Here is a 23,498-nt window from a genome sequence, read left to right as displayed (position 1 = left end):
ACTGCCATCCTCCTTCTCCTGCTTGCTCTGGGGCACCCATGGGTGCTGAGTGGGCAGTGTGGGGGGGGGGCTCATTGCTGGGGGGTCCTTTGGGGCTCTCCTGGGAGCTGCATCTCTCCCTGTGGACCCTGGGGAGAAGGAGGGATCCCAGGGCAGCACCCCTCTAACAAAGCCCCAGTTGGATGTTGGGCACGGAAGAGCGTTTTGGGATGGAGGAACCGCCTTTTCACCTGAAGTCACATCAAAGCAGGTGGAAAAATAGGGCGAGCGGAGGGAAACTCATGGCCCGGGCATGTCCTCAGAGCTGGGGGAAAAAAAAAAAAAAACACCCAGGGAGGTTTTAATGAGCTGTGATCCACCCGGCTGGAGCGCGGGGGCGTTTCCGGCATGACGAGGGCAGGAGGAGGCATGAGCTGGCTGCTGCCCCACGCACCCACCTCATCATCGCCCGTCCTGGGGCTGCTGTCACCGATGTCACGATGGGGCCGAGCCTGGGGTGATGCCGGAGCTGTGGTAACCGGGGGTTGGCGGTGGGGGGGTTGGGGGGGTCCCCAGGGTGGCGGGACACCAGCTGGGGTCCCATGGGGATGCTGTAGGCAGGTAAACAACAGCAGCACTCACAAGGCTGGTTACAGCAACGTCTTCCAGCCCCGGGCAGGTAATGGGGGGGTTAGGCTGGTCCTGTGCCCCCCACTTTATTTTTGTCTGGGAGGGAGCAGGAGGGGGAAAAAGGTGAGCAGAAGCGCCTGGCCACGGGCACTGGCTGTGCTGGGTCTGCTGGGCGCTCCCAGGGAACCCAACGTGTCTTACGCTAATTCCTGTACTGAGCAACAACTCAACATTTTATCTGGAGATTTCAGAAACAAAACCGTCACAGAAACCCCATAGCAGTAGGTCGGATCAGCGAACGACATAAATCTCCACGTGTTTCCCTAAGCCAGGCCAAACCCTTGTGGCACAGTGCCCTTTCCTGCTTAAAACTGGTTTATTTGTGTTCTGCCATGCAAACCTCCGCTAGCCTAAAACTACGCTTTTTGGGTGAGAAAGCCCCACTTTCGGTCTTGTTAGCGCCCAGCAGCACCGCGTGGCTGCTTTACAGCTGGAGACCTCAGGGACCAGCGGGACGGGATGTTCCCTGTTGGGCCAGGTGGACGAGCCGGTTCATCCCAGTCATTGAGCTGGAGGAACATCCCGTGGGCTAATAAATCACTGTTGGTCTAGATGAGGCGTGGAGCAGTGGTCAGAGGATGTCTTGTGCCTTTGGCCGTTGCTGGCCCTTTCTGGCCCTGGGAAGCTCCAGGCTTGGGGCTGGTGCGGGGTTTGGCTGCCCGCCTGCATGGCTGGGGCTGGCAGGGTGCCCTGGCACCCTCTTCCAGCCTGTTCCCGCTTACCCAAAGTGCAATTTTTATTTCTAATTATTGAGGTGATGAGTGAGGTTTGTCGAGAGTTTTCTTGGAACTGAGATTTCTTGGATACCCTCCTTAGGAGTATTTCTCCAGTGCTTTGAATCACTCTTTTTTTTTTCTTCCTTTTTTTCCCCTTTTCACCCTGCTCCTGGGCTTTGGCAAGAGGCTGTTTTCCTGGCTGCCTTTGCACAGCACTCGGCTCCACAGAGCGTCCTGCATCTGCCAACTGCAGGTGCTTAATTAGCTGTACTTTCATTTGGCATCGCCTGGGAACAGGGGTGCTTTGGAGCCGATGAGCGGTGTGCGGAGAGGGTAATGGCAATTGTTACTGGGTACAATGGGGCTCGCAGGTGCCAAACACAGCGGGGACATGATGGATAGTCAACCTCAGGCCTGATCCTGGGTGCAAGAGAGACCTTCTGAAAGGATGACTGCAGACAAAAGTAAGGTCTTCCTGTGCATCTCGGCAAGACTCAGGGCAGGGTTAGACTCTTTGATTAAAGTGATCACACTGTTTGCTGTTTTGGAAGCAGTGAGCCCAGGCAAACGTCTTGGCACTCATCTCTGTCGGCCTTAGCTTTAATATTAATGTCCTGGAGCAAGGTCAGAAGAAGCTTTGAGCAACGGGTCAGGGCCCCGAGGGCACTAAAAGCGGTTAATGGCCCTGAGCAGCCTCACCTGGGACCTCTCCCACGCTGCCCATGGGCTCTAGTTAAGCTCAGTCCTGGGGCTCAGTCCTAGCCCAAGTTTTAGTTGTAGGTGGGTCTGTCTCCAGCTTGGCCAAGTGCCTGTGCCTGGCCACGGACCCAGCCCTCTACCCATGGACTGACTTTCTGGCTTGGCCTTGGAGCTCTCTTGTCCCAGTGGACCTGGCCAGCAATCACTAGGCTATGTCTCACCTTGGCCTTTGTCACCAGACATGATTCTGACCTGCGTGTTGACTTCCTAGCTTGAATCTGAGCCTACCTCATCATCACAAGCTTGACTGGAGATCTGAGCTCAGGGCTGAGCCTGGTTGCCATCCCTGGCTCTGCCCTGCTTGCCCGCGGTTGGCAACTGCAGGATGGACCGGGGCTGGTGAGGACCTTGCTGTGCCCTGGCCCAGTGTTGGGGATGGGGTCACGGCAGGGATGGTTACCTCCACCAGTATGAACCAAGGGACACTGGCTGGCTTAGAGGGGTGTGAGCAGGTGGCTCAGTTTTCCCCATTCTGGATACCCTGAGGTTCATCTTGTCTTCTGTTGGATGTTCCCTATGGTGCAGGTACCTCCACCGAGCTTGTATCCTTTGGTTTGTTCATGGTCCATGAGGAGGAGGTAGCCCTGCGTGGTAAGGGGAGCCCACCCCTCTGTTAGGAGGAGGCAGGGAAACATGCCTGCCAGGAGTGGGAGATGGAGGGCAGTTCGGCGTCCCCCGCTTTGTCTCTCTGCAACCAGATGCAGCCCAGAACTGGCTCTCTGCAGGGAAAGATGTCCCAGGCTGACAGCTTCACTGGGCCAAGGACACGAGTGGGGTCACGGAAGGGTGGAAGACAGGAGATTTGCATTTCTCTGTGTCAAATCCTTTGCCACCTTATTTTGCCCAAACAAAGTGGGAACAGCCAGTCTGGGCAGCAAGGGGCTTCTGTGCAGCTGGGTATGGAAGAAATCTCATCCCTCCAGGTATCCCTGCTCTTCCCGCTCCCTCTTATCTGTGGGACAAATGGTAGCTGGAGCCGTAGGATGTAGCATGAGCGTCCCACCGCGTACAGCAGCTCCCTGCAAGCCTGCCTTCCTTCTCAGCCACGCTGCAAAAATAAAGATGGGCCCCAAATGTGCTGAGTTCATGGGTGTCATTTAGGATCCAAGTACAGCGACAAATGCCGAGTCCCTAGTGGTAAAGAAGGATGATGTCGTGGATCAAAGCTTTTTTGGGGCAAGTTCTTGGATGCAGCAGCCTTGGTGCTGTCCATGTTGCTGTTCAGGGTCTCTTTGATGAGGTGACAGCTCTGGCCCAGCTGGTGGCATCCGCGAGTGTCTCAGGGCAGCGTCGTGTGTTGGGGCAAACCAATATCAAATTTGCCTTGTACCACGAGGAGCAATAGGGAGAGAAGTAGATACTTTGGTGAAAGAATGGAAAAAAAGAAGTGATCAAAGGAGTGAGATAAAAAATAATGGCAGGGACAGACTTCTGTGTGGGATTATTTAATAATAAGGTAATTAATGCTTTATACCTCACTGACTCCTTTCATGTAAGGATCACAAAGCGCTTCACAAACATTAATTAATCTTCTCTAACATCTCTGCAGGGAAGGTCACTGAGCTACTGAGCGTAAGGGAAATCTTGTCATTGATGAAGGTGGCTGCTCTCTAGGCATGACGGATGCTCGGGTGTGATGGCAGGATGGGGAGAGTTTCTACTCCTTGCTGAGGACTTCAAATGATTTCCCATAACTTCCTCAGAGAGGAGAAATGTCTTTGAGTTGTCATTGGGCAGCTGGAACTGGGCAAAGGTGTGTCTGAAAGATGACCCATGCCAAAGCTGTTGAGCATCCCTGAGAACACTGCGAAGGCTGGGGTCTATCCAGACAACCCCCAGCACCAATGCCCACACAAAGCCCGAGTAAGCGTAAGGCACCCGTGAAGGGCAAATCTGTGACTGTTGGAAAAAAATGCCAGGGTGAGGTGGATTTCAATTCAGATCTGAGCTATGGCTGGTCCTGCAAAAGGCAGGGCAAAGAACATCAGGCGTTAAAGGGAGAAAGATGTTTTCCCATAACAAATATTCAGCCTGACATCACTGATCTGTAATGTTCAGATGGCTACAGAGGACTGCTGTGGGGTTTTACATCTCTGGGGTAGTAAAAAGGTCTAAGTTAGTTTGTGGGTCTGAGGAAGACACCCACCTCCAGCTGTGCTCAGAAGAGTGTCCCTTCTGCTTGATGTCCTGGCCTGGAGGGGTGGAGGGCCCAGCTTTGGGATGTTGGAGCATCCCAGTGGGATCATGGTGTTATTGCTCAGCATTGCAAATATCTGTGGTTGTCCTTGTTCCTAGATCCTGGCAGCAGTGCCAGCATGGCTGAGCAGGACCAAGCCTCAGGCTGCCTGCATGGAAAGAAGCAGCTGCCAGGTCAGTGTGCAATGAGTGTTTTGGGGGGGGGGTTCTTTTTCTTTAGACAGTTTATGAGAAAGTTGAATGTGGGACAAGGTTGTGAGATGGAGAAGAAGCAGATTTAGGGTGAAATGGTCTGGAAGGATTGACTGTCAGCTGTGGTGCTGGAGTTGGGGAACATGGCTGGGATATCCCTTGCTTGGCAGTATCAGAAATGAAATCAGGAGAGGAACAACCAGTCTTCAGAACAGCAAAGACTGTGCATGGAGGAGTCATCCTTCACCTGGCCTGATTATATTGTTAAACCAAAACCTGAGCCCAAACAGTTCGCCTGAGGCTCAGAGGGGAAGTGCGCGCAGCAGTCCTACATCTCTGGAAGCTTCTGGCCTCCTGCCTGCTCTGCCCACTCTGTAACCCAGCTGACCCCAAAGATCCAGCTCTGTCCCAGTTGTACCTTCAGCTGCTCTCAAGATGTAGGTGCGCTATGGAAAGCCCATCTCACCAGCAGTGGGTCACCACACGCCCAGTGGCACCATCACTGGTCCTTGTGTCCTTGGAGGCCAGAGGCTGATGACCAGGGCCTGGCTCTGATGAGAGCTGGTGGATATCCACTTGCTTTTCCAGCTTTCACCTGGGAGGTGAGGGCCAACGACCGAAACTACCATATGCAATTCAAGAAGAAATTTGCCTTCTGTCTGACCAAGAAGAAGTATGCGGTGAGTCAGCCTGGGCCAGTCCTGGGCCATTTCTTTACCCAGCCCCTGATTCCTGAGCTGGTGGTGGTTGGGGGTGACATGACAGAGATGCTGCAGAGTGATCTCCAGTAGGATGGAGAGTCACATATGTAATCCAAAATGAATAGGAAGGGCTGCTCCCTGCCTGGTGCCCCAGATGCCTTCTGAAGCTGTCAGAGAAGGAGCACCACTGTATGAATGATACTTTTTAGTCTGACGGTAGAGTCAAAAGATTTTGAGAAAAGTTTTAATTGAACAAAACCAGGTATTTCTTTTCCAGCTAAATAATGACCATCTAGTTGGAGGTCGGTTAGAGATGCTTTAGATGATCAGAAGCAAATTATTTTGGTTCAATTTTATATGTCCCTTTGCTCTAATAAATCTCTTTTTTCCTTATGGCTTTGGTAAATTTTTAAAGGCATCTCTTCTGCCATGAAAGGTTGAGAAGTCCTAAAAACACCAGAATGATTTTGGTATTTTCAAAACACATCATTGATTTCATGTGGCTGAACTCCCACTGTGGCTTTGACCTTTCTTCTGCAGGGCAATGCCATTAAGACAGCCAAGTACAACATCTTTACCTTCCTGCCGCTGAACCTCTATGAGCAGTTCCACCGAATGGCCAATGTCTACTTCGTCTTTGTCATCCTCTTACAGGTGAGACGGACACCAAGGTAAGAGCAAGTGTGTGGGAGACTGTCTAGCAAAGGAGGGTTGTCTGGCATTTAGAGTAGAGGACTCTGGTCTAAAATGGTGTCAAGGATGCTGCTTTTCCGCGGTGTTCATTGTCTTTCATGAACTCTGAGGGGTTTAACCTATATGTTAAGTTTGGTTAGTTTAAACTGCTTGGGTTGGGATGTAAGCGAAGCTCATGTAGACCACACCTAGATAGAAATCCTACCCTCCAAATTCAGGGACCCACGTGCATTTCACACATCCACTTTAAAAAGAGGAGGAAATTCAGAAAACCCGTTCTTTGTAAGCAGAGATGATACGATTCTTCTTAAACGGGTTCCTGCCATCCTCAGGCGCTGACTGGGGAAGGGAGCTGGGAGGGAGGGGGAGTTACTCAGTCACCTCAAGTGTCCCAAGGTGGGGTGAGTGTTGCGTCAGTGGTCTAAAATTCTCCTTCTCTAGACCTTCCCTGAGATCTCCACACTGCCCTGGTATACTCTGCTGTTTCCCCTGAGCTGCCTTCTCACCATCCGGGGTCTACGAGACCTGATCGATGACATTGTGAGTATGGGTTGGAGCAAAAGCCTGTGTGTTGGGTGTAGGTGCTGGGGGGGACAGTCAGCAGACAGGGTCCCTTTGCTGTGGGGTGAACTGAAAAGCTTGGGAGTTGCTGTCATTCATCGTTCCTGAGGTACCATCCACTCTACCATGTCCAAAATGCTTTGTATTTTCCCATGGGAAGGATGTGACCAGCCGGTTGCTTTCCTTGGGGTCTAGACCCCCATCTCTGTCATCTTTTAATATCTTAACCAATGGCTATATTCCCAGATTGGTCCCCAGAAATACCTCTTTATTCACCGGAATACATCTTCCAATTGCTTCAGAAAGCAGATATTTGGGGCTGAGAAGGCAGATGGTGGCATTAAGAAGGTTGTTTTCATGGGACAAGGAAGTCTGGCATGGCCCATCATTTTCTTTTGGCCTCTTTTTCTCTCTGTACAGGGCCGACACCAAAGTGACAGAAACATCAACAGCAGGCCATGTGAAATCCTGTCTGGGAAGAGGTGAGGGGCTTTGGGAAGCTGTAGCCTTGTTTTCCAGGCCTGTGTGGAATGATGGAGCATCTGAAATGCTGAGCACCCTTGAGCACAGAAGCTGAGAAGGGTTTTGGTGGGACTGTCCCTGACTCTGCAAACTCCCATCACCTCCCAAAATCTGCTACAGGTCCAGCTGTTCCTCTGTAGGGACAATCATATTCCAGCTACAGACAACAGGTCTAAAAAAGCTCTAATTTGCTGTGATGTGCTGGGAGGAGGGTTTCCTTGGCCACAGACGTTCCTCCAGGTCTTCATATCTAACCCAAGGAGTCATATCACTGCTAAACACTGGTCTGGGGAGGATCAGCATGTCCCACCTGTGGCCAGGGGGCTGAAAGTCCCTGCCACCCGTAGATATGGGGGATATGGATGTGACAAATGGGTCCTGTGCCATCCTCAGTGCTCAGCCAGCCTTCAGTCATCCCCATGGGAGGCCACCACGGTGGCAGAGGAACCAACAATCGAGAGACCCCATTCATGCAAGAAGCTGGGACAGACACAGGCTGGTCCAGAGGACAGAAACAGCCACAGCCCCCATTCTCACTGCTTTGCAAGGATAAAAATGTCCACCCCTAATTCTCCCGCAGCTTCTGCTGGCAGAAATGGCGCGACATCTGCGTCGGGGACATCGTCCGGCTGCGTAAGGAGAGCTTTGTCCCAGTGAGTGATGCCCCAGAGCTGGCTGCGCACCAGGGGCAGTGGGAGGGAGTTTTGGCAAGGAGGGTCTCAGCCAGGTGCTCTCTCCCCCTTTTTGCTCTTCAAGGCCGACATGCTCTTGCTGTGCAGCTCGGAGCCCAGCAGCCTGTGCTATGTGGAGACTGCTGACATCGATGGGTGAGGAGAGGGGCAGGGGACCGCTATTGCCATGGGGGGAGAGGGGCAGAGACATCCCAGCCAACGGCTGAAGCCTCCAGTCTTGGGGACCCCCTGGCACTGGGGGGGGTCAGGCATGCTGGGAAGGCTGCAAGTCCAGCAGAAATCACAGGATGTGGGGGATCCTCCAAAAGCTAAACCTACAAACACCCCAGAAATGGGATTTGAACCCCAAATTTTGAAAATGGGAGTCCAAAAACACTTTTGAGACTTCCACAGAGCAGCTTGTGACCTTGGGCATCTCTCTCCATCTCTCAGCTCCCTCCCAGCCAGGCAGAGGACAGCAGCTGCCTGTCCCTCCTACCTCCATCTGCAGATGATTTAAAGGCAGGGTCTCTGTTCCAGGGCTCCCTGCATGAGTGCTTGATGTCTGTCACGATAGGTCCCTATCTCGCTTTTCATTGTCCTCAGTCATTTAAACACCCAATAATTAATGGTCATCTCTGTCCCATGGGTCTGGCAGCTGAATTAACAGCTCTGTCACCCCACAGGGTTGTTCTATTTTTCTCTCCCTGGCTCTTGTTCACAGGGAAACAAACCTGAAGTTCAGACAAGCCCTTCTGGTCACCCACCAGGAGCTGGTGAGCGAGGAGATCATGGCTGCCTTTGACGGTGAGCCTCCCGGATGGGTGAAGATGTGGCCATCTCACTGGCATGGGATGAGTTCAGCCTTGGGAAGTCTTTGGCCCCTCAGGCACCAAGTGCCATCAGTCCAACAGGAGGTTGCACTTGCTCCCGCCTGCAAGGAGCCAAAGACCTTGCATGGAGGCCCTTCCCCAGCAAAGCAGCCCTGTGATGAGTCCATCGGGGCTGTGCACCTTCCCCCTGCCGTGGATCCTGATTTTCTTTTTGGAATCAAGTGCTTGGCTCCCAAACCTGAGCTCAGACCCTGGATTTTTTTCCCCTTTGGCCCTCCATAGGATGCAGACTCCCCTCTCAGAGGCTCTGGGAATCAAGGGGATTGTGTTGTGTCTCCACTTTTATAGCCCAGTGCGGTTCCTGGACTGAGCACCCTTCCAGCACTGCAGGGTGGCCCTCCACCTTAGCCTTAATTTGAGCCATCCACATCCCAACTACATCTGCAGATACCCTGACAAAACCTCAACCTCCCCAAGAAGCCCCCAGCACCCCTCTTCGGAGGGGCAGGTGTGGCGGGTGAGGGGAGAGAAAGGTCCTCTCGTTTCCCCCAAAGCCATCACCTGAATCATGCCCTCTACTCAAGGGAGAGTGACGTGTGAGGAGCCCAACAGCCGCATGCACAGCTTCACCGGCACACTGGAGTGGAGGGGCGAGACCTACTCGCTTGACAGCGAAAAGATCTTGCTGCGAGGCTGCAAGATTCGCAACACCGACGTTTGCTACGGCTTGGTTATCTACGCAGGTGAGTGCCCAGGCCCAGAGCAGGAAGGGCAGAAAACACCCAGGTCCCCAGGGATTTTAAGCTGCCCAAGCACTCCTGGCATCAGCAGGTCCCATTCTTAGCTGATAGAAAGTGGGAGGACCTGCCGCTGTAACCAAGCCCCCAGAAGTTTGTCCTAAGCTTTGGTGGTGTTGGGCTTGCTGGCAGGGAGATGATGTGGTTGTACCAAACCTCTACTCAGCCCAAGTTATATTTCACCTGCATCACATCCTGGATCCACTCCACTTTGTGGCCTCTTGCACTTTGTGGCTCTGAGAGTGCAGCTGAGAGCTTGGCCATGAGTAGCTGTGGGTAGAGGGGAGGGATAAGATCTGGTATAAGCAGTATTTCTCCAAATATGCGGCCACAGCTTGATTAACCACTGATCAAGGGATGTGGTCCTCTAAAGTCTTCGTTGGTGGGGAGATGTTGTTACGGAGGTAACCAGCACCACTTAGCTGCAAGTCAACCTTCTGGGGGCTGTGGACTCAAATTTTCACTTCTAAAATGCTTCTCATCCAGGATTTGATTCCAAAATTATGAGGAACTGTGGAAAGATCAAGAGGAAGAAAACCAAGCTGGACCGCATGATGGACCGGCTGGTGATCATAGTGAGTGTGGTGCAAACTCCTCCTGCTCTGGTCCACCGGCCTCCTGGGGTTACTCACAATTCTTGTGAGAGGCTGCTTGCTTGGGTGATGCTAATTTTCTTAAGCTTGCAATATTTTGCCCCAAATATCTTGGGTTTAACATGTTATGGGAAAATACCAAGTGATGTTCCCAGGAAGTGGCAGTTGCTGGGTCTGGAGCAGTCTGCGTGGTGGTTGTGTTGCTTAAACCCTGGACCCTGGCAGCTCAGTCCTCAGCTGTAGAGCAGCCCCTTGGACCAATGAACTGGAATATTCAGGATCTCCAGCCACTCCTGGCCTGCTTTACTAATCCATAACTGTGCAGGTCCAAGGACGTGGCTTGTGCAGAGGGACCTGCTGGCTGTGGCTCAGCACAGAGTAAGTAGATGGAGGATGGGGGAAGGAGGAGCCTTTCCTCTGTGGGATGCAAAGCAGCATGGTCACAACGAATTGGATGGCTCTTCCTCCTGTTCCTGGTGGTTGAGTGTCATCACTTCTCAGACTGGCCACTAGATTCCTTTGTTTGCTGGTACTACAGCAGGAAGGCTGCAGGACACTCCTTGTACAGGGAGATGGTGTCTGAGGCAATTAGGAGGGTGGAAAAGTTGGGGTTTGCTCTGTGTGTGTGTTGCGGATGTGTCAAGCTGAAATAAGTGCTGCAGTCCTTCATCTCGGCCCAGGATGAGCTCTGAGAACCAGTTTCAGGCACAAGGACACCTTTCCACAGGTTTACAGCTAAATGAGGCAAACCGTTCGGAAGGGGCAATGGTTGATCCTAGAAAAGAGTCTGGTGGGCTCTGTGTGATGGGCCATTCTCATCCTGGCTTCCCATCTCAGATCTTCCTGGTGCTGTTGGTCACGTCGCTGGGCCTCGCCGTTGCCTCTGGGTTCTGGGCCAGGATGTTCCAGGAGAAGCACAGCTACCTCTCTGCTCTCTACAAGCGTACAACTCCTGCCCAGCAGGCCTTCTTCAACTTCTGGGGCTTCACGATCCTCCTGAGCATCATCATACCCATGTCCATGTACATAACGTAAGAACAACAGAGCTTGGAAGTGATCAGAGATCAATACCTCACACCCTGTCCTTGGCTATCATCTGGCATCTTGGTTTACAGCCACAAAATGGGGCTGCACAAAAGATCCAGCTGGGACCCTGAGCAAGTCATTCCCATGTGTTCCCTTAGCCATAAGAGGGTAAGGATGGATGGGATGTGTATCTTACAAACATTGATGATGTGCTTTGAGACCTTCTCAGAGGAAAGCCAGAAAAGAGATGCAAAGACACGTACTGATGTTGGAAATTGTGGGCAGGCTGAGGATGAGGCTGATGAAGGTGGTGTTTCCCCACTGAGCGGCAGCAGGGTGGGGAAGAGAAGGGCACAACTGTTGCGAGCAGGCAATAATCACAATCTGTGCTGGAAGAAGCAGTTTCCAAACTTTTTGGCCCTCCAGATCTATTAATTTTGTCATCAAGGGCCAGAGTTCCAGAGGGGAGCCCAGTTGCCTGGGACCTAGTGGGCTCTCAGTCAGGTGTGATGAGCCTTCTGGAAAACTGGCCACAAACAATGAAAACCCTCTTGCTTCTCCCAAGCTCAGAGCAATAGGATCCAGGTGGGGAGTTCCCCTCTGCCCTTTCTTTCTGTGTCAGATCCCCAAGTGCCCTTGGGATGCGAGTAATGTGATCTCCTTCCCCAGCGTACGTTTTCTTCTATCTGACACCCTAGGTTTGAATTCATCTACCTGGTGAACAGCTTTTTTATCAACTGGGATCTGGAAATGTATTACGCTGTCAAGGACATTCCAGCAAAAGCCAGAAGCACCAGCCTCAATGATCAGCTTGGCCAGATTGAATACATCTTCTCGGACAAGACTGGCACCTTGACACAAAATGTTATGAGCTTCAAGAAATGCTGCATCAATGGGACCATCTATGGTAACTTTTCATGGACGCAAGTTTGTAGAGACTCATGAGTGAGGTAGACCTTGAATTTAGGCCACTTTAGTTCTTTCCACTCCTCCTGGCTCACTAGGAAGTTTGGGGCATGTGGATTGATCTTGGTGGTCCAGTGTGGAAGCAGAAGCTGTAGGAATTCAGCTTGTTCTCATCTTCCATGTTATCGGTGCTTTGCAGTGGCCACCACACCTGTGGTCACATTTGTCTCACGCTCCCAGTGCACGGAGTCAGGGCACAGTTCTGCTCCCCTAAAATGGGTGCCTACCTTTCAGGAGATGTATCATAGCTCAAACTCAGCTGAGATCAGCTAGGTCTTCCCTGATACAAAAGGGACCCTGGGGTTAGAAACTCAGCACAGCTACGTGGCAAACACATAGTCTGAGAGAGGCGGATCCCACCTGGAATAATTAGCTGATGATGGCCCAGGTGTCCAGGATAGGGCAGGCAGAGGAGCCTCAGGGTGATGGGCCAATGAAGCCCATGGATTTTTATTTTCTATGAAAGTCTGGAGAGAAAAAGGAGGGTTTGCTTTTCTTCTTTACATTGTTTTCTGGTGAATCTCCAGCTCGGTTTCCAAATCTGGGCACTTTAAGGCTTTCAGGTGACCTATGGAGGAGGCAAAGAAATTATTATTTCCCTTATGCTTTTCTTTACAGTGAATGCATATAATTGGTCTTTGCGCTTTTTTATGATTCTGCTTGGGTTTCCCCTTAGAAACTTGAGAATTGCCAAGTCCTTCCTTTTCTTACTGCTATACTTACTCGAATGCTCATCTGGCTTTTGGGAATTGTCTCAGTGCTTGATTAGTGAAATTTAGCAAGTGGGGTGAGCCAGAGCTTTAGCATGGAGCTCCTTTTTCCTGAGATAAGTATCAGGCACTTGAGACAAATAGACAGTGATAAAGCAAAGAAGAGGGAAAAAAAAAAATCTAGCAAAGTTTTTAAGCAGGAATAAAACCAATTTTCCCCTGCCTGATGTATCATTGTTGCACCTCTGTGACAGCAGCACCGCTGTAATCCCACCAATCTCTGGCCAACCGCAGCGTCTCCCAGGAAATGTGGATGAAGGCTAGACCTGAATTTTTAACATTAAAAATGTGTAGAAAGCCAAATAAGTCAAACCTGGACATCCTAACAGAGCCTGGCTCATGACTGATACCAAGCAGATGCTGGAAACCTGTCCCTTTTCGCTAGTCTTTTGGCCAGCAAAAGCAGCAGTTCCTTCCAGAGAAACTGCTTAAAGCCTCCGCTGGTGATGCCTCCTGCAGTTATTAATTGAATTATTTTTATTTTGGCAGGTACAGGCACAGGCCGTGAGAACAAGCAGTCATCGGTGCGTAACTCCCCTCTCCCACGTAGCATGGGGCCGGACGCTGTTCCTCATCGGGGCCAAAGCTGTAGCAGTTATTGATTACACCGGCAGCAGGACCAGCCTTTTGTTTTGGAGCACAGCTTGCTTACAATGGGGTCCCATGCTGTAACAGAGAGGCATATGCTTCCTCGTGCTGGCAAGTTTGCCAGTTCTCAGCTGCCAGTCAAGGACAGGGGAACTGGGTTTATAAAATAATGCGTCCTCTTTTTTTTTTTTTTTTTTTTTTTTGATTCGCAACCTTTTTATACTCATCCCCTTGGTCTAGGCAATGCAGAGCTTGGCTTATGGACTCTGATCATGCCAGCACAGGGTTGCTGTATTGTCGACCCAGCAGCATCCCTGGTGCAGAGCACCCTGCTCGGTCTCTCTCTCGGGCACCTGCAGCCTGCCCGTGCCTCTTGCAGGGGTCGGGGTTGACCTGGAGCCACCATGGGGAGAAGAAATTGGACTTTTGCGACGTGACGCTGCTGGAAGCCGCCCGGCGGGACAGTGACCCTGTGCTGAGGGAGTTCCTGAGGCTGCTGGCCCTCTGCCACACTGTCATGGTGGAGGAAAAGGGCGGTGGGTTGGACACAGTGGTTGACGTGCTTGGAGCGGGGTCGAGCTGCCGTTCGAGGCATTGAGGCCACGATGGCTTTTTCCATTGCCCAGCAAAGCTCTGCTGTGGGGGTGCAGGTGGCATGAGAGCCCAGGGATGCTTTGGGCCACCATCCAAGCATCATGGACGTGTACATTTGGGTTTCTTTTAAAGCTAATTAGTTGGAACAGAAGCACAGGGAGGATAATCCATCCCTGTCTGGGCACTTGTCCTGCCTGTGGCAATGAGCAGAAGAGATGAGACAAGTAGGACTGTGTTTCCCTAGCCTGGTGGCTTGGACTTTAGGGTCTCCATAGATAATGTTGGTACTGGGCAAGAACAGGGTGTTTCAGATGTCCAAGAGTTGCCTGGCTGGGAGTCTCCTTGTCTAATCCCTACTCCTCTTCTGCAGACCAGCTGGTTTATCAGGCAGCTTCACCGGACGAAGAAGCACTGGTGTTGGCAGCCAGGAACTTGGGATACGTCTTTCTGGCCCGAACGCAAGACACCATCACCATCAGTGAGCTGGGGGTGAAGAGGACGTACAAAGTGCTGGCCATGCTGGACTTCAACAGCGATCGCAAGAGGATGTCTGTCCTGGGTGAGCGGGATGGGGTGTCCCAGAGAGGGGGCCCTCCAGGAACACAGAGGGTCCCTTCCATACCCAGCCCTACAAGGGATGGCACCCGGATGGCTGTGATTGACGGCAACTGGCACAAGGACTCCTAAGGATTATCCTGGTCATCCCTGCGGTTTTGCTCTCCCTGGTACCTTGGTGAAGGGTTTGAGAAGCCAAGAAAGCGAGTAAATCAGGGGTTCAGAGTAGGTATATGAGGAACTGACAGTCCTTGAGGCCTGATTCTGCCTCATGGTGGTGCAGATCTGGGGACATTCCCGTGCTTCCTATGACCGCGAGCAGAAAAACGCTAGCGTCCCCCGGGGTGCCTTCTGCAGCATGGCCATTGCAGGGAACAGCAATGAGTGGGAGCCACCTCTCTGCGTACCTAAGCTGTCCTTCCCCTCCCTCCCAGTGCGAGACCCCCAGGGCACGATCCGGCTCTACACCAAGGGGGCTGACACAGTCATCCTGGAGAGACTGCAGAGGCGAGGGCCCAATGAGACCTTCACCGAGATGGCGCTGGATGTGAGTCCCATGCCAGCCTGGGGTGGAAAGGGCTGGTCTCCCTGCTACTGGCTTTGGCCTGGGTGTCCTGGAGTCCCCCGCTGCTCTTTCTCCCTCTGGCTTCAGGATTTTGGTCCTTCTTCCTTCTGCTCTAGGAGCCTCACCTGCATATGGGACAGGGGCTAAGAGGGCATCAAATCCACCTTCAGTGTTCTGCATGGACCAGTTGCATTGCAAGGATCCTCATGGGGATGCTGTAGGATGGGGGAGGGAGTCAGAGCCCAGAGGGAGACCCTTGGATCCTGGAGGGTCTCTGGCTCTGGCCATGGGAACAATTGCGTCTGGCTGGCATGATGCCCTGGTCCACTGTGAAAGTCATCCCGGTCGAGGGAAGGGAGACCTGATGTCTCATCTCTGCAGCGCTTTGCAGAGGAGACGCTGAGGACTTTATGCCTGGCCAGCAAGGAGGTGAGCGAGGTTGAGTACAGCGTGTGGAGCAGGAGGCACCGTGAGGCCAGCATCCTGCTGCAGGACCGCGCGCGGGAGCTGGACAAGCTGTACGAGGAGATGGAGCAGAACCTGCAGGTGGGATGAGGCCGGGGTTTAGGAGGAACCGGTTGCGCTGGTCCCACAGAGAGCAGGACCAGGGGGTTCAGCTTTCTGGGACGAGGGGTGAAATGTTCAACGCAACACCCATCCCCTGGGTGGGAGGGCAGGTGGAGGTCCGCCCTCCAGGGGTGACTTTGTGACATGCCAGTAGACACCGGGTTAGAGATCTGTCAGATTGTGTCCACCCATGGGCAAGGACCCCTGGTTGGATCCAGGGGCAATTCCCACCTCCGCATCTTGCCCTGCCCCATGTCACGACACCCACTTACCCTCCTTCCAGCTGCTTGGGGCCACAGCCATTGAGGACAAGTTACAAGATGGAGTCCCTGAGACCATCCAGCTGCTGAAACTGGGCAACATTAAAGTGTGGGTGCTGACGGGAGACAAACAAGGTCAGTGGAGGCAATCTCAGACCCCACCAACACATTTCAGCTTCTCCCCTAAGCAGGACCAGAGAAGAGATATGAGATCCTGGAATGGGAAACAACCAGGTTCTGCTGTTCCCCTTAATATAAAGTAATAGCACGTCCCAAAGATCATGTCACCCATGGGGAAACTGGGGCAGGGGAAACCATCTGCGTAATGGCACAGAGCTGGAGCAGAGCCCCCAGCAGCTGCAGCCCACTGAGGGCTGTTGGACCCAAGGGCTGGGGGCTGCCCTGGAATGGGGGGGGGGGGGGCAGCATCTTATGGCCATCGGCCATTGGCACCTGTGTGTTGCAGAGACCGCAATGAACATTGGCTATGCGTGCAAGCTGCTCACAGACGACATGGAGATCCTGGAGGAGAAGGAGATCAGGTGAGGAATCGTGACCTCCTGGTTGAGGACATTGATATCCCCGCTGAAGACACCTGAGGGTATAGGAACCTGTGCAGGATGGGCACAGCTCAACTCTGCCAGAGATGCTTCTCCTTCCCTGTCCCAGTCTGGATATCAAAGGCCCTCATTTGCTGTTTGCGTGCTCATTTGCATGGCCTCCCCATCTGTTTCTGCCCCTACAGCATTCTCTTGGCAGGCTTTGACCAGAAAGTGCTTAAGCTGTCTCTCCAGCCTCTGAACCGTGGGGACAGAGGCTGATTTCTGATCTCAGTGAGCCCTTGGGTCCCCCTCTCTGTCCCTCCTGTTCCCACCCCTGGGTACCAGCCCCATCTCCCTGGAGCTGGCTTTGAGATGCCAAAGGCCAACTGTAGGTCTCGGTCGAAGCCAGGCAGCGTGCCCTGTGTCCCCAGCTCAGCTCCAACCACCCCTTCCTCACACAGCAAGATCCTCAGGACTTACTGGGTGAGCAACAACCACCTCAGCAGCAGCGGGGAAGTCCTCTGCAGTGGCTGCCTCTCCCAGCAGCGCCCAGAGGCTTCACGCAACAAGAAGAGAGCTCTCATCATCAGCGGGGACTTCCTGGTAAGGTGGCACTAAGATGCTCTTCTCTGCTCCCTGCCCACGCTGGCAGATTGCTCTTTCTGCCCTGATGCTATCCAAGTCCTGGGTGGCACCAGCACGTGGAGGAGGTGATGCCCCTCCTGCCCAAGGGGTGGGAAAACCCCATTTTTGGCTGGGGAATGATGAGTGAAGAAGGGGACAACCTTGCACTGATCATTGGGTGTTGGGGGGTTTCAAGCACACCTCCCTGACCAGTCTTCTGGGATGATGCAGGCTGGAGGGTCTTCTGGTCATATTGGGACAAACTGGTTTCACAGTTGCAGTACCTGCTGCGTGCTGAACTTGGAGAAAACCGGGGGTCGCTTTTTTGTAGCACCTACAAGATTTAAGAGCATTGTTGAGGACCTGGGGGCCCTCGTGCTGTGAAGGCTATGAGTGAGGTCCCAACCACGTGTGCTCTCCCCTAAGGACAAAATCCTCCACACGGGAGAGGTGCTGAAGGAGAAGGGGTGGCTGTGGCAGCGGCTGGCTTGCTGCAGGGCTACAGGCTCGCAGGAGCAGGGCAGTCTGGTGGAGAAGGCCTTCGTGGACTTGGCCACCAGCTGCCAGGCGGTGATCTGCTGCAGGGTGACCCCCAAGCAGAAAGCCCTCATCGTGGAGTTGGTGAAGAAGCACAAGAAGGCCATCACGCTGGCCATTGGAGATGGGGCCAACGATGTCAACATGATCAAAAGTGAGGCTCGGGGCAGGGGGGAGTGTGGGTTTTGGCCGGCACGTCCCGCTAGCGGGGAGTGGTGGTGCCCCATCTGCCATCTCCACCACCTCACCTCTCCTTTGAGATGAGGAGTTGGGAGGGGAACCCCCAAACCAGTTCCCCGCCGTGCCGGGAGGGGAGCGAGAGCCACAGGACCAGAACCAGGACCAGCCTGGGACAAGAGCAGGGTGGACCACTTGCTTTGACAGCCGGGATGAACCTTGATGAAACTTCAAGACCCAACGTGGGCAGCTGGCAGATACGTTCCTGCCCCTCTCCAGCAGCCCTGACACGGGGCTGTGCTCTTTGCACGCCCAGTCATGCCTGGCATGTCACTCCCACAGCTGTGGCATGTGATAGAGGGGGCTTCTTCCCTTTCCCCATCAGTCCTGGATTCACCCTCTGCCCATCACCCTCGGTGCAATCCACAGGGAATTCAAGCACCCAGCTCACTGAAAACCTCCCTACCTGCGTTTCACACCCTCCTGTCCTCTGCAGCCGCTGACATCGGGGTGGGCATCAGCGGGCTGGAGGGCATGCAAGCCGTGCAGTGCAGCGACTACGCCCTGGCACAGTTCTCCTACCTCCAGCGCCTCCTGCTCGTCCACGGTCGCTGGGCATATCTCCGCATCTGCAAGTTCCTCCGCTACTTCTTCTACAAGACCTTTGCTGGTCTCATGGCCCAGGTCTGGTTCGCTTTCCACAGTGGATTCACAGCTCAGGTGAGGGATTCGGCCATTAGTTAGGGTCATATCCATCCCATGGAGGTCTGCACACTGGTGTTTTGACACACACACCCCCCCCCCGCCGCTGAGGATCCCATGCAGGTCTCGTGCCTGGTACTGCCTGATGGGCATGTGTCCGCATCACTGCCCTGGTCTCCTTTCTCCCATGCCCTGGTATTGGGTTATCCAATTTTTGGGGGGCTGCCTGGCTAAGATGCACCTGGTTATCTGCTTTTTACCTGGCTGCATTGGGAAAAGCATCCTGCGGAGATTTGGGGTGTCCTTGTGAGCCGCAGCTCAGTCTCAGACAGACGCAGGGAAAGATGCCATGTGCATTAAGCTGGCTTCCTCCAAAATTTTATCCCAAGGGCCATTAGTGTGACTTGATCACTACTGTGTGGCTTCAGCCTCCCATCTCTGTCTGCAGCACGGCCCCACTGCAGACAACGTGGGGCTGATGCAAAGCCTGGGGAAAGTCCATGGGATTTCTCCAGAGTTTGGATACGAGTCTCTTGGACTCACCCCTGGTGCCTGGGCATCCTTTCTGAGTCTTTCCAAAGCACCACGGAGCTCACAGCTGCTTTCTTTTCCCTTCTAGCCTCTGTATGAGGGCTGGTTCCTTGCACTCTACAACATTTTCTACACTGCATACCCCGTGCTGTCTGTGGGCCTTCTGGAGCAGGTATGGGTTCACCGGGCTGCATCCAGCCCCTGTGCCTGGAGGCTGCATCCTCAGCAGGTGTGAATCAGCCCAGCAGTTGTTGCACCCCATCTGCACGGCTTTTTGTGCTGGGACACGGTACCAAGCAGCTCGATGGCCATTTGGAGCTCTCCACCAGTCTTGGGGTGCCTCTGTTCCCCATCACCCCAGAGCAAGCAAGTGGAGGGACTCACTGCAGCTCTCCCGAAGGGTGTGTTGGGTGGGATGGCCCAATCCTGCTCCCCGGTGTGGCTGGGGAGGGTGATGCTTGGTGCTCTCCTGGCAGGACGTGAGTGCCAAGAAGAGCCTGGAGTTCCCTGAGCTCTATGTGATCGGGCAGCAAGACGAGCTCTTCAACTACCGTGTTTTTGGCATCACTCTCCTGCATGGGGTGAGCACCTCGCTTGCCAGCTTCTACATAGCGCTCTGGGCCTTTGAGGACCATGTTGGCAGCAAGGTTGTCGGTGACTACGAGTCCTTTGCCGTCACAGTGGCCACATCGGCGTTGCTGTCAGTCCTCGTGGAGGTAAGCACCAATCTGCCCTTCCCCATCCTGGCCCGGTGGTAGATGATTAGGGATTGGAGCCCTGGGCTCTCTTACACCATCCCCAACAGCTTCGTGCCTGGGGGGTGATCTCCCTTGTGGCAGGGGAGGAATTCAGGACAAGTGGCTGAATGGAAGAAGGTCCATGCAGCCTCTATGAGACACTGTGTGCTCTGCCCTTGTCCCTGCAGTTCATCCTGGACACCAAGTTCTGGACAGCATTGTCCTTCCTGATGGTCACAGCCAGCCTGCTGCTCTTCTGCTTCTTCTCCTTCCTGACCCAAAGCATTGATGCCTTCAGGATAGCCCCTGCCATCTTCCGTTTCCCAGGTGAGATGCCCCGGGGATCCCCATGGCCCGGGCTTGGTGTTTCCTACCTTGTAGGTCATCTCTTCATCACCACTTCTCAGTCTTGCTGCCTTGAGTTTTGACTCCAGTTTAGGTGCCATCTCCTCTTTAGACCCCTCAACACCTTCATGGGTGGGAGCCTGTCCCCCGACAGTTGTTCCCTCTGTCCTCTCCACCTTCTCTACTTAAATGTCGCCCATCCACTTCTTGCATTGACAGATGCCAGCTGGAATGCCCTGACCGACCCCTACGTCCTGCTCGTGGTCCTGCTGTCCCTGGTGGTGAACACCATCCCCTCGCTCACCGTCCACTTGTACTGCACCATCATGGGCAAAACCACCATCCAGCAGGTGAGGGCTGCACGGGGGCTGGCATGGGGAGGGGTCTGCCTCCTGCCAGCGTCAGTGTCTGGGGCTGGCCAGGGCGCTGCTGGTGGTGGGAAGGGTGAGGTTCCCCAGCGAAGCCACTGCCTGGACTGTAGTGGTGGGACATGTCACCTCTCCTTGGTGGCACCACTCAGCTCGTGGTGGTCTCTCATGACACTGGTGCCCAAGCCTGACTCCAGGGCCCTCTCCCCAAATTGGTTCATGGCCTGACAGAAGGCCCTGGGGCAAGAGACCTCCTCTTGGAGAGGGTCTGCTTTTGGCTGCAGTAAGGAACTGGCCTGCAGGACTCCCCGGACCTGCCACTTAGGAGGCACTGGGGTCTGGTGCAGGTCTTGGTACCACCCCCAGCCTTGGTAGACTTCATCCCCATCTGAGTTGTGGGTTATATCTTCCTGGTGGTACAAAGAGGTCCCAGATGAGAGCAGGGCTTGAGATTGTGCACCAGAGCTCCAGGAGCTTTGAAGACCCCCAAGAGGTCCCCATGTTACGTATCCCATCGTGGTAACTCAGGTCATGGTGGAGCTGGGACCCAAACTGTGTCTCGGTGGAGGGTGTCCTTGAGCTCCCTGTGTGTCCCCCCTCGGGGTGAGGGCTTGCCCACAGCCCTGATCTCTCCATCTCCTTGCAGAAGATCCGCTTGAAGGCTAAGCGGGAGCCGGAGCCCTCCGTGGAGCTGCGTGCCCATGTCCCACACGGCTCCTTCCACCGCCGCTCCAGCTACGCCTTCTCCCACCAGGAGGGCTACGCCGGCCTCATCACCCGCGGTGACAGTCTGCGTGCCAGGACCACCCGCCGCACCGCCCCAGGTCTCCTGCACCCAGAGACAACCCCAGCTCTGTCCTCCCTCCCCAGCCCCTCGGCATAGCTGCCCTGGCTGGCATCAACCTCCCACCATGCTGGGACAGGGGAGGTGCCATCAAGGCACAGAACTGGCTGGCTCCCTCCTTTTATGGGCATTTTTAAAATCTTATTTGGATGGTTTTGAAGCACGGGCAGCCCTGTGGCTGCAGAGGCTCTGGCCCAGCCTGGGGGGCTGCTGCTCCAGGCACTGAGTCCTGGGATGTGTCCCACCAGCGGCAAAAATCTCCCCCATGCAGTGTGTGCATGGGCTTTGCAGGAGCCTATAAAGCCATGAAAACCACCAACCTCTGCCTCCACGCTTGGCCCCTCGCCCCGCAACACCCTGGCTGGCACCCCAGCCCCCTTCCCTTTGCTGAGCCCCCTCGGAGCTGGGCTTCCTCCTACCCAAGGCTGATCCTGCTCCAGGCTGGACCCACAAACAGCAACTCTGCTGCCCCAGGCTCATTATTCCACCTCTGAATTACTAAAATACTCTGATGCAAAACCAGCGGTGGGGCTGGGTGGCGGGTGCAGCCCTTCACCCCTGCTCACTCCCTCCTGTGCTGGGGGCCGAGCTGCACCGGCTGCACGAAGACCCTCATCTTGTTTTCCCACAGCTTCAAGGAGCACCGGGCAGAGCCAGCCACCCTCCCCATGCAGGGCTGGATCTGGCCCCCGTGGCTTTCACATGCATCAACCCAACAGATCAGACTCGAGGGGCATAATTTTAAAATACCCGCTACTTTCTGAAGGAGGACCTATGTATGATTGATTACCTGCAGGTTTTTCTTCTCCAGCCAAACCAGCCCAGCTTCTTGCAGCCTCCTCTTGTCGCTCCCCACCATCTCCACCTCCTTGTCTCTGCCATCCCAGCACGAGGTGCACATGGTGGTGGTATCTGCTACGTGCCATACCCTGTCTCCACAGCAGCCACTTCCCACTCCCTCAGGACCGATGTCCCCATCTTTGGGGACAAATTGTGGCCACAGGCTGTTCACCGCAAAGTTCTGAAAAGTACTTTTGGTGAAGGGGGGAGGGCAAAGCATCGGGGTGACGTGCATCGGCTCTGCCCAGCGGGCACGGGAGCACTTGCCCTGCAGTGCCAAGCTTTGGGGACATCAGCAGCTGGAGAAGTTGTGTGTGAACAACTGACTGGTGACCAGATCACCCTTTTTATTGTTTTTATTTTTTAATTAAAAGGATTTTAGCTTTTCTCTCCTCTCCTGTAAATCTCTGCTACGCCACCAAGGAAGAAAGCTGCACAGAAAGGTCCTTGGTCCCTCTGTGCGTACTACCGGCTCTTTGCCATCTGCCAGCACTTGCACCATGGCAAAATGCACAGTAGGACAAGTTATTCGGGTGAAAAGATAAATAATTAAATCAGACATGGGGTCTTGGACCTGCCTGCAGCACACACGACTTGATGGGTTTGTTTAACAAGTGCTTTGGCCTCATCTGCACCGAGTTTGTGAGAATTAAAGTGTTTTCTTTGGGCTCTGGCCAGAAGGGTGCTGGATGGTGCCAAGAAATAAAAGCATCTGAGGCTTCCTCTGGGAAAGCTCTCACCTCTGCAACTGCCAGGTGGAAAACTGGGGGCAGAAACCTTTCCCAGTGCCTGGGCATGATCCCTGCATCAGCCCCCTGATACTCTCAGGCCAGGTCTAGGGAAAGGAGTTGAGATGGTTAAAATGGGGCTACTCCTCCAAAGCAGCAGCAGAGCTGCATCAGGAGGGAAACAACCCATGAGCATCACTGCGGGACACACACACACGCCAGGGTGAATGACTAGAAAATAATTTATTGAATAAACAGAAAGCTGCAGAAATACAACACAGTCATGACCAGTAGAGGATGAACAAATAGAGATTTTTTTTTTTTTCTCTTTTAAAACCTGTTGACAGGCTGGAGTTAAGTTTCCTGGTAACTTCCCCTGCATGAGTCGTTGCAAAGAACAAGGAACAAACTCCAGAGCACACAGCACAGTTTGGATAAAGTGCCTGACACATAAGACTCTTTTTTTTTTTTTTTTTTTTTTTTTAATGTTTGTAAGTAGCTTAAACAAATATAGTTGCAAGACACAGAGGAGTAACAATTGCATTTCGCTGTAGAGTAAAACCTATCCCATGAGAGTAACAATGAAGCAGCAGAAAAAAAAATATCAATTTAATTAGAAGGAAAAAGTCATTTAAAAACTCAGAAATGCGGCCCTCAGACCGTGCGGGACGAGGGTGAGTGTCGCCTATTGCTATACAGAAAAATGAGCAATGTTTTCTGTAGGTGGCT

The 23,498-nt window shown here is 53.6% G+C and overlaps 1 protein-coding gene across 1 annotated transcript; it reads left to right on the top strand.

Moving 5' to 3' along the window:
• The first annotated feature begins 466 nt into the window (after window positions 1–466).
• ATP8B3 (ATPase phospholipid transporting 8B3) lies at window positions 467–22,276 on the top strand. Its single transcript, XM_049808375.1, has 28 exons — window positions 467–513; window positions 4,440–4,514; window positions 5,121–5,212; window positions 5,774–5,887; window positions 6,368–6,466; window positions 6,908–6,969; window positions 7,590–7,662; window positions 7,766–7,836; window positions 8,405–8,487; window positions 9,098–9,256; window positions 9,797–9,885; window positions 10,741–10,934; window positions 11,628–11,836; window positions 13,155–13,266; window positions 13,494–13,789; window positions 14,218–14,406; window positions 14,837–14,949; window positions 15,349–15,513; window positions 15,818–15,929; window positions 16,261–16,336; window positions 16,798–16,939; window positions 17,387–17,651; window positions 18,171–18,394; window positions 18,996–19,079; window positions 19,384–19,623; window positions 19,833–19,971; window positions 20,209–20,339; window positions 21,004–22,276. The coding sequence occupies exons 2-28, from the start codon at window positions 4,460–4,462 to the stop codon at window positions 21,238–21,240; spliced, it is 3,825 nt and encodes a 1,274-aa protein (XP_049664332.1). The 5' UTR covers window positions 467–513; window positions 4,440–4,459; the 3' UTR covers window positions 21,241–22,276.
• The last annotated feature ends 1,222 nt before the right edge of the window (window positions 22,277–23,498 follow it).

The sequence above is a fragment of the Accipiter gentilis genome, chromosome 8, assembly GCF_929443795.1.
Source record: "Accipiter gentilis chromosome 8, bAccGen1.1, whole genome shotgun sequence".
Taxonomy (NCBI): Eukaryota; Metazoa; Chordata; class Aves; order Accipitriformes; family Accipitridae; genus Astur; species Astur gentilis.
The sequence above is the reverse complement of the archived record's forward strand: the minus strand, read 5'-3'. Positions and strand labels throughout refer to the sequence as shown.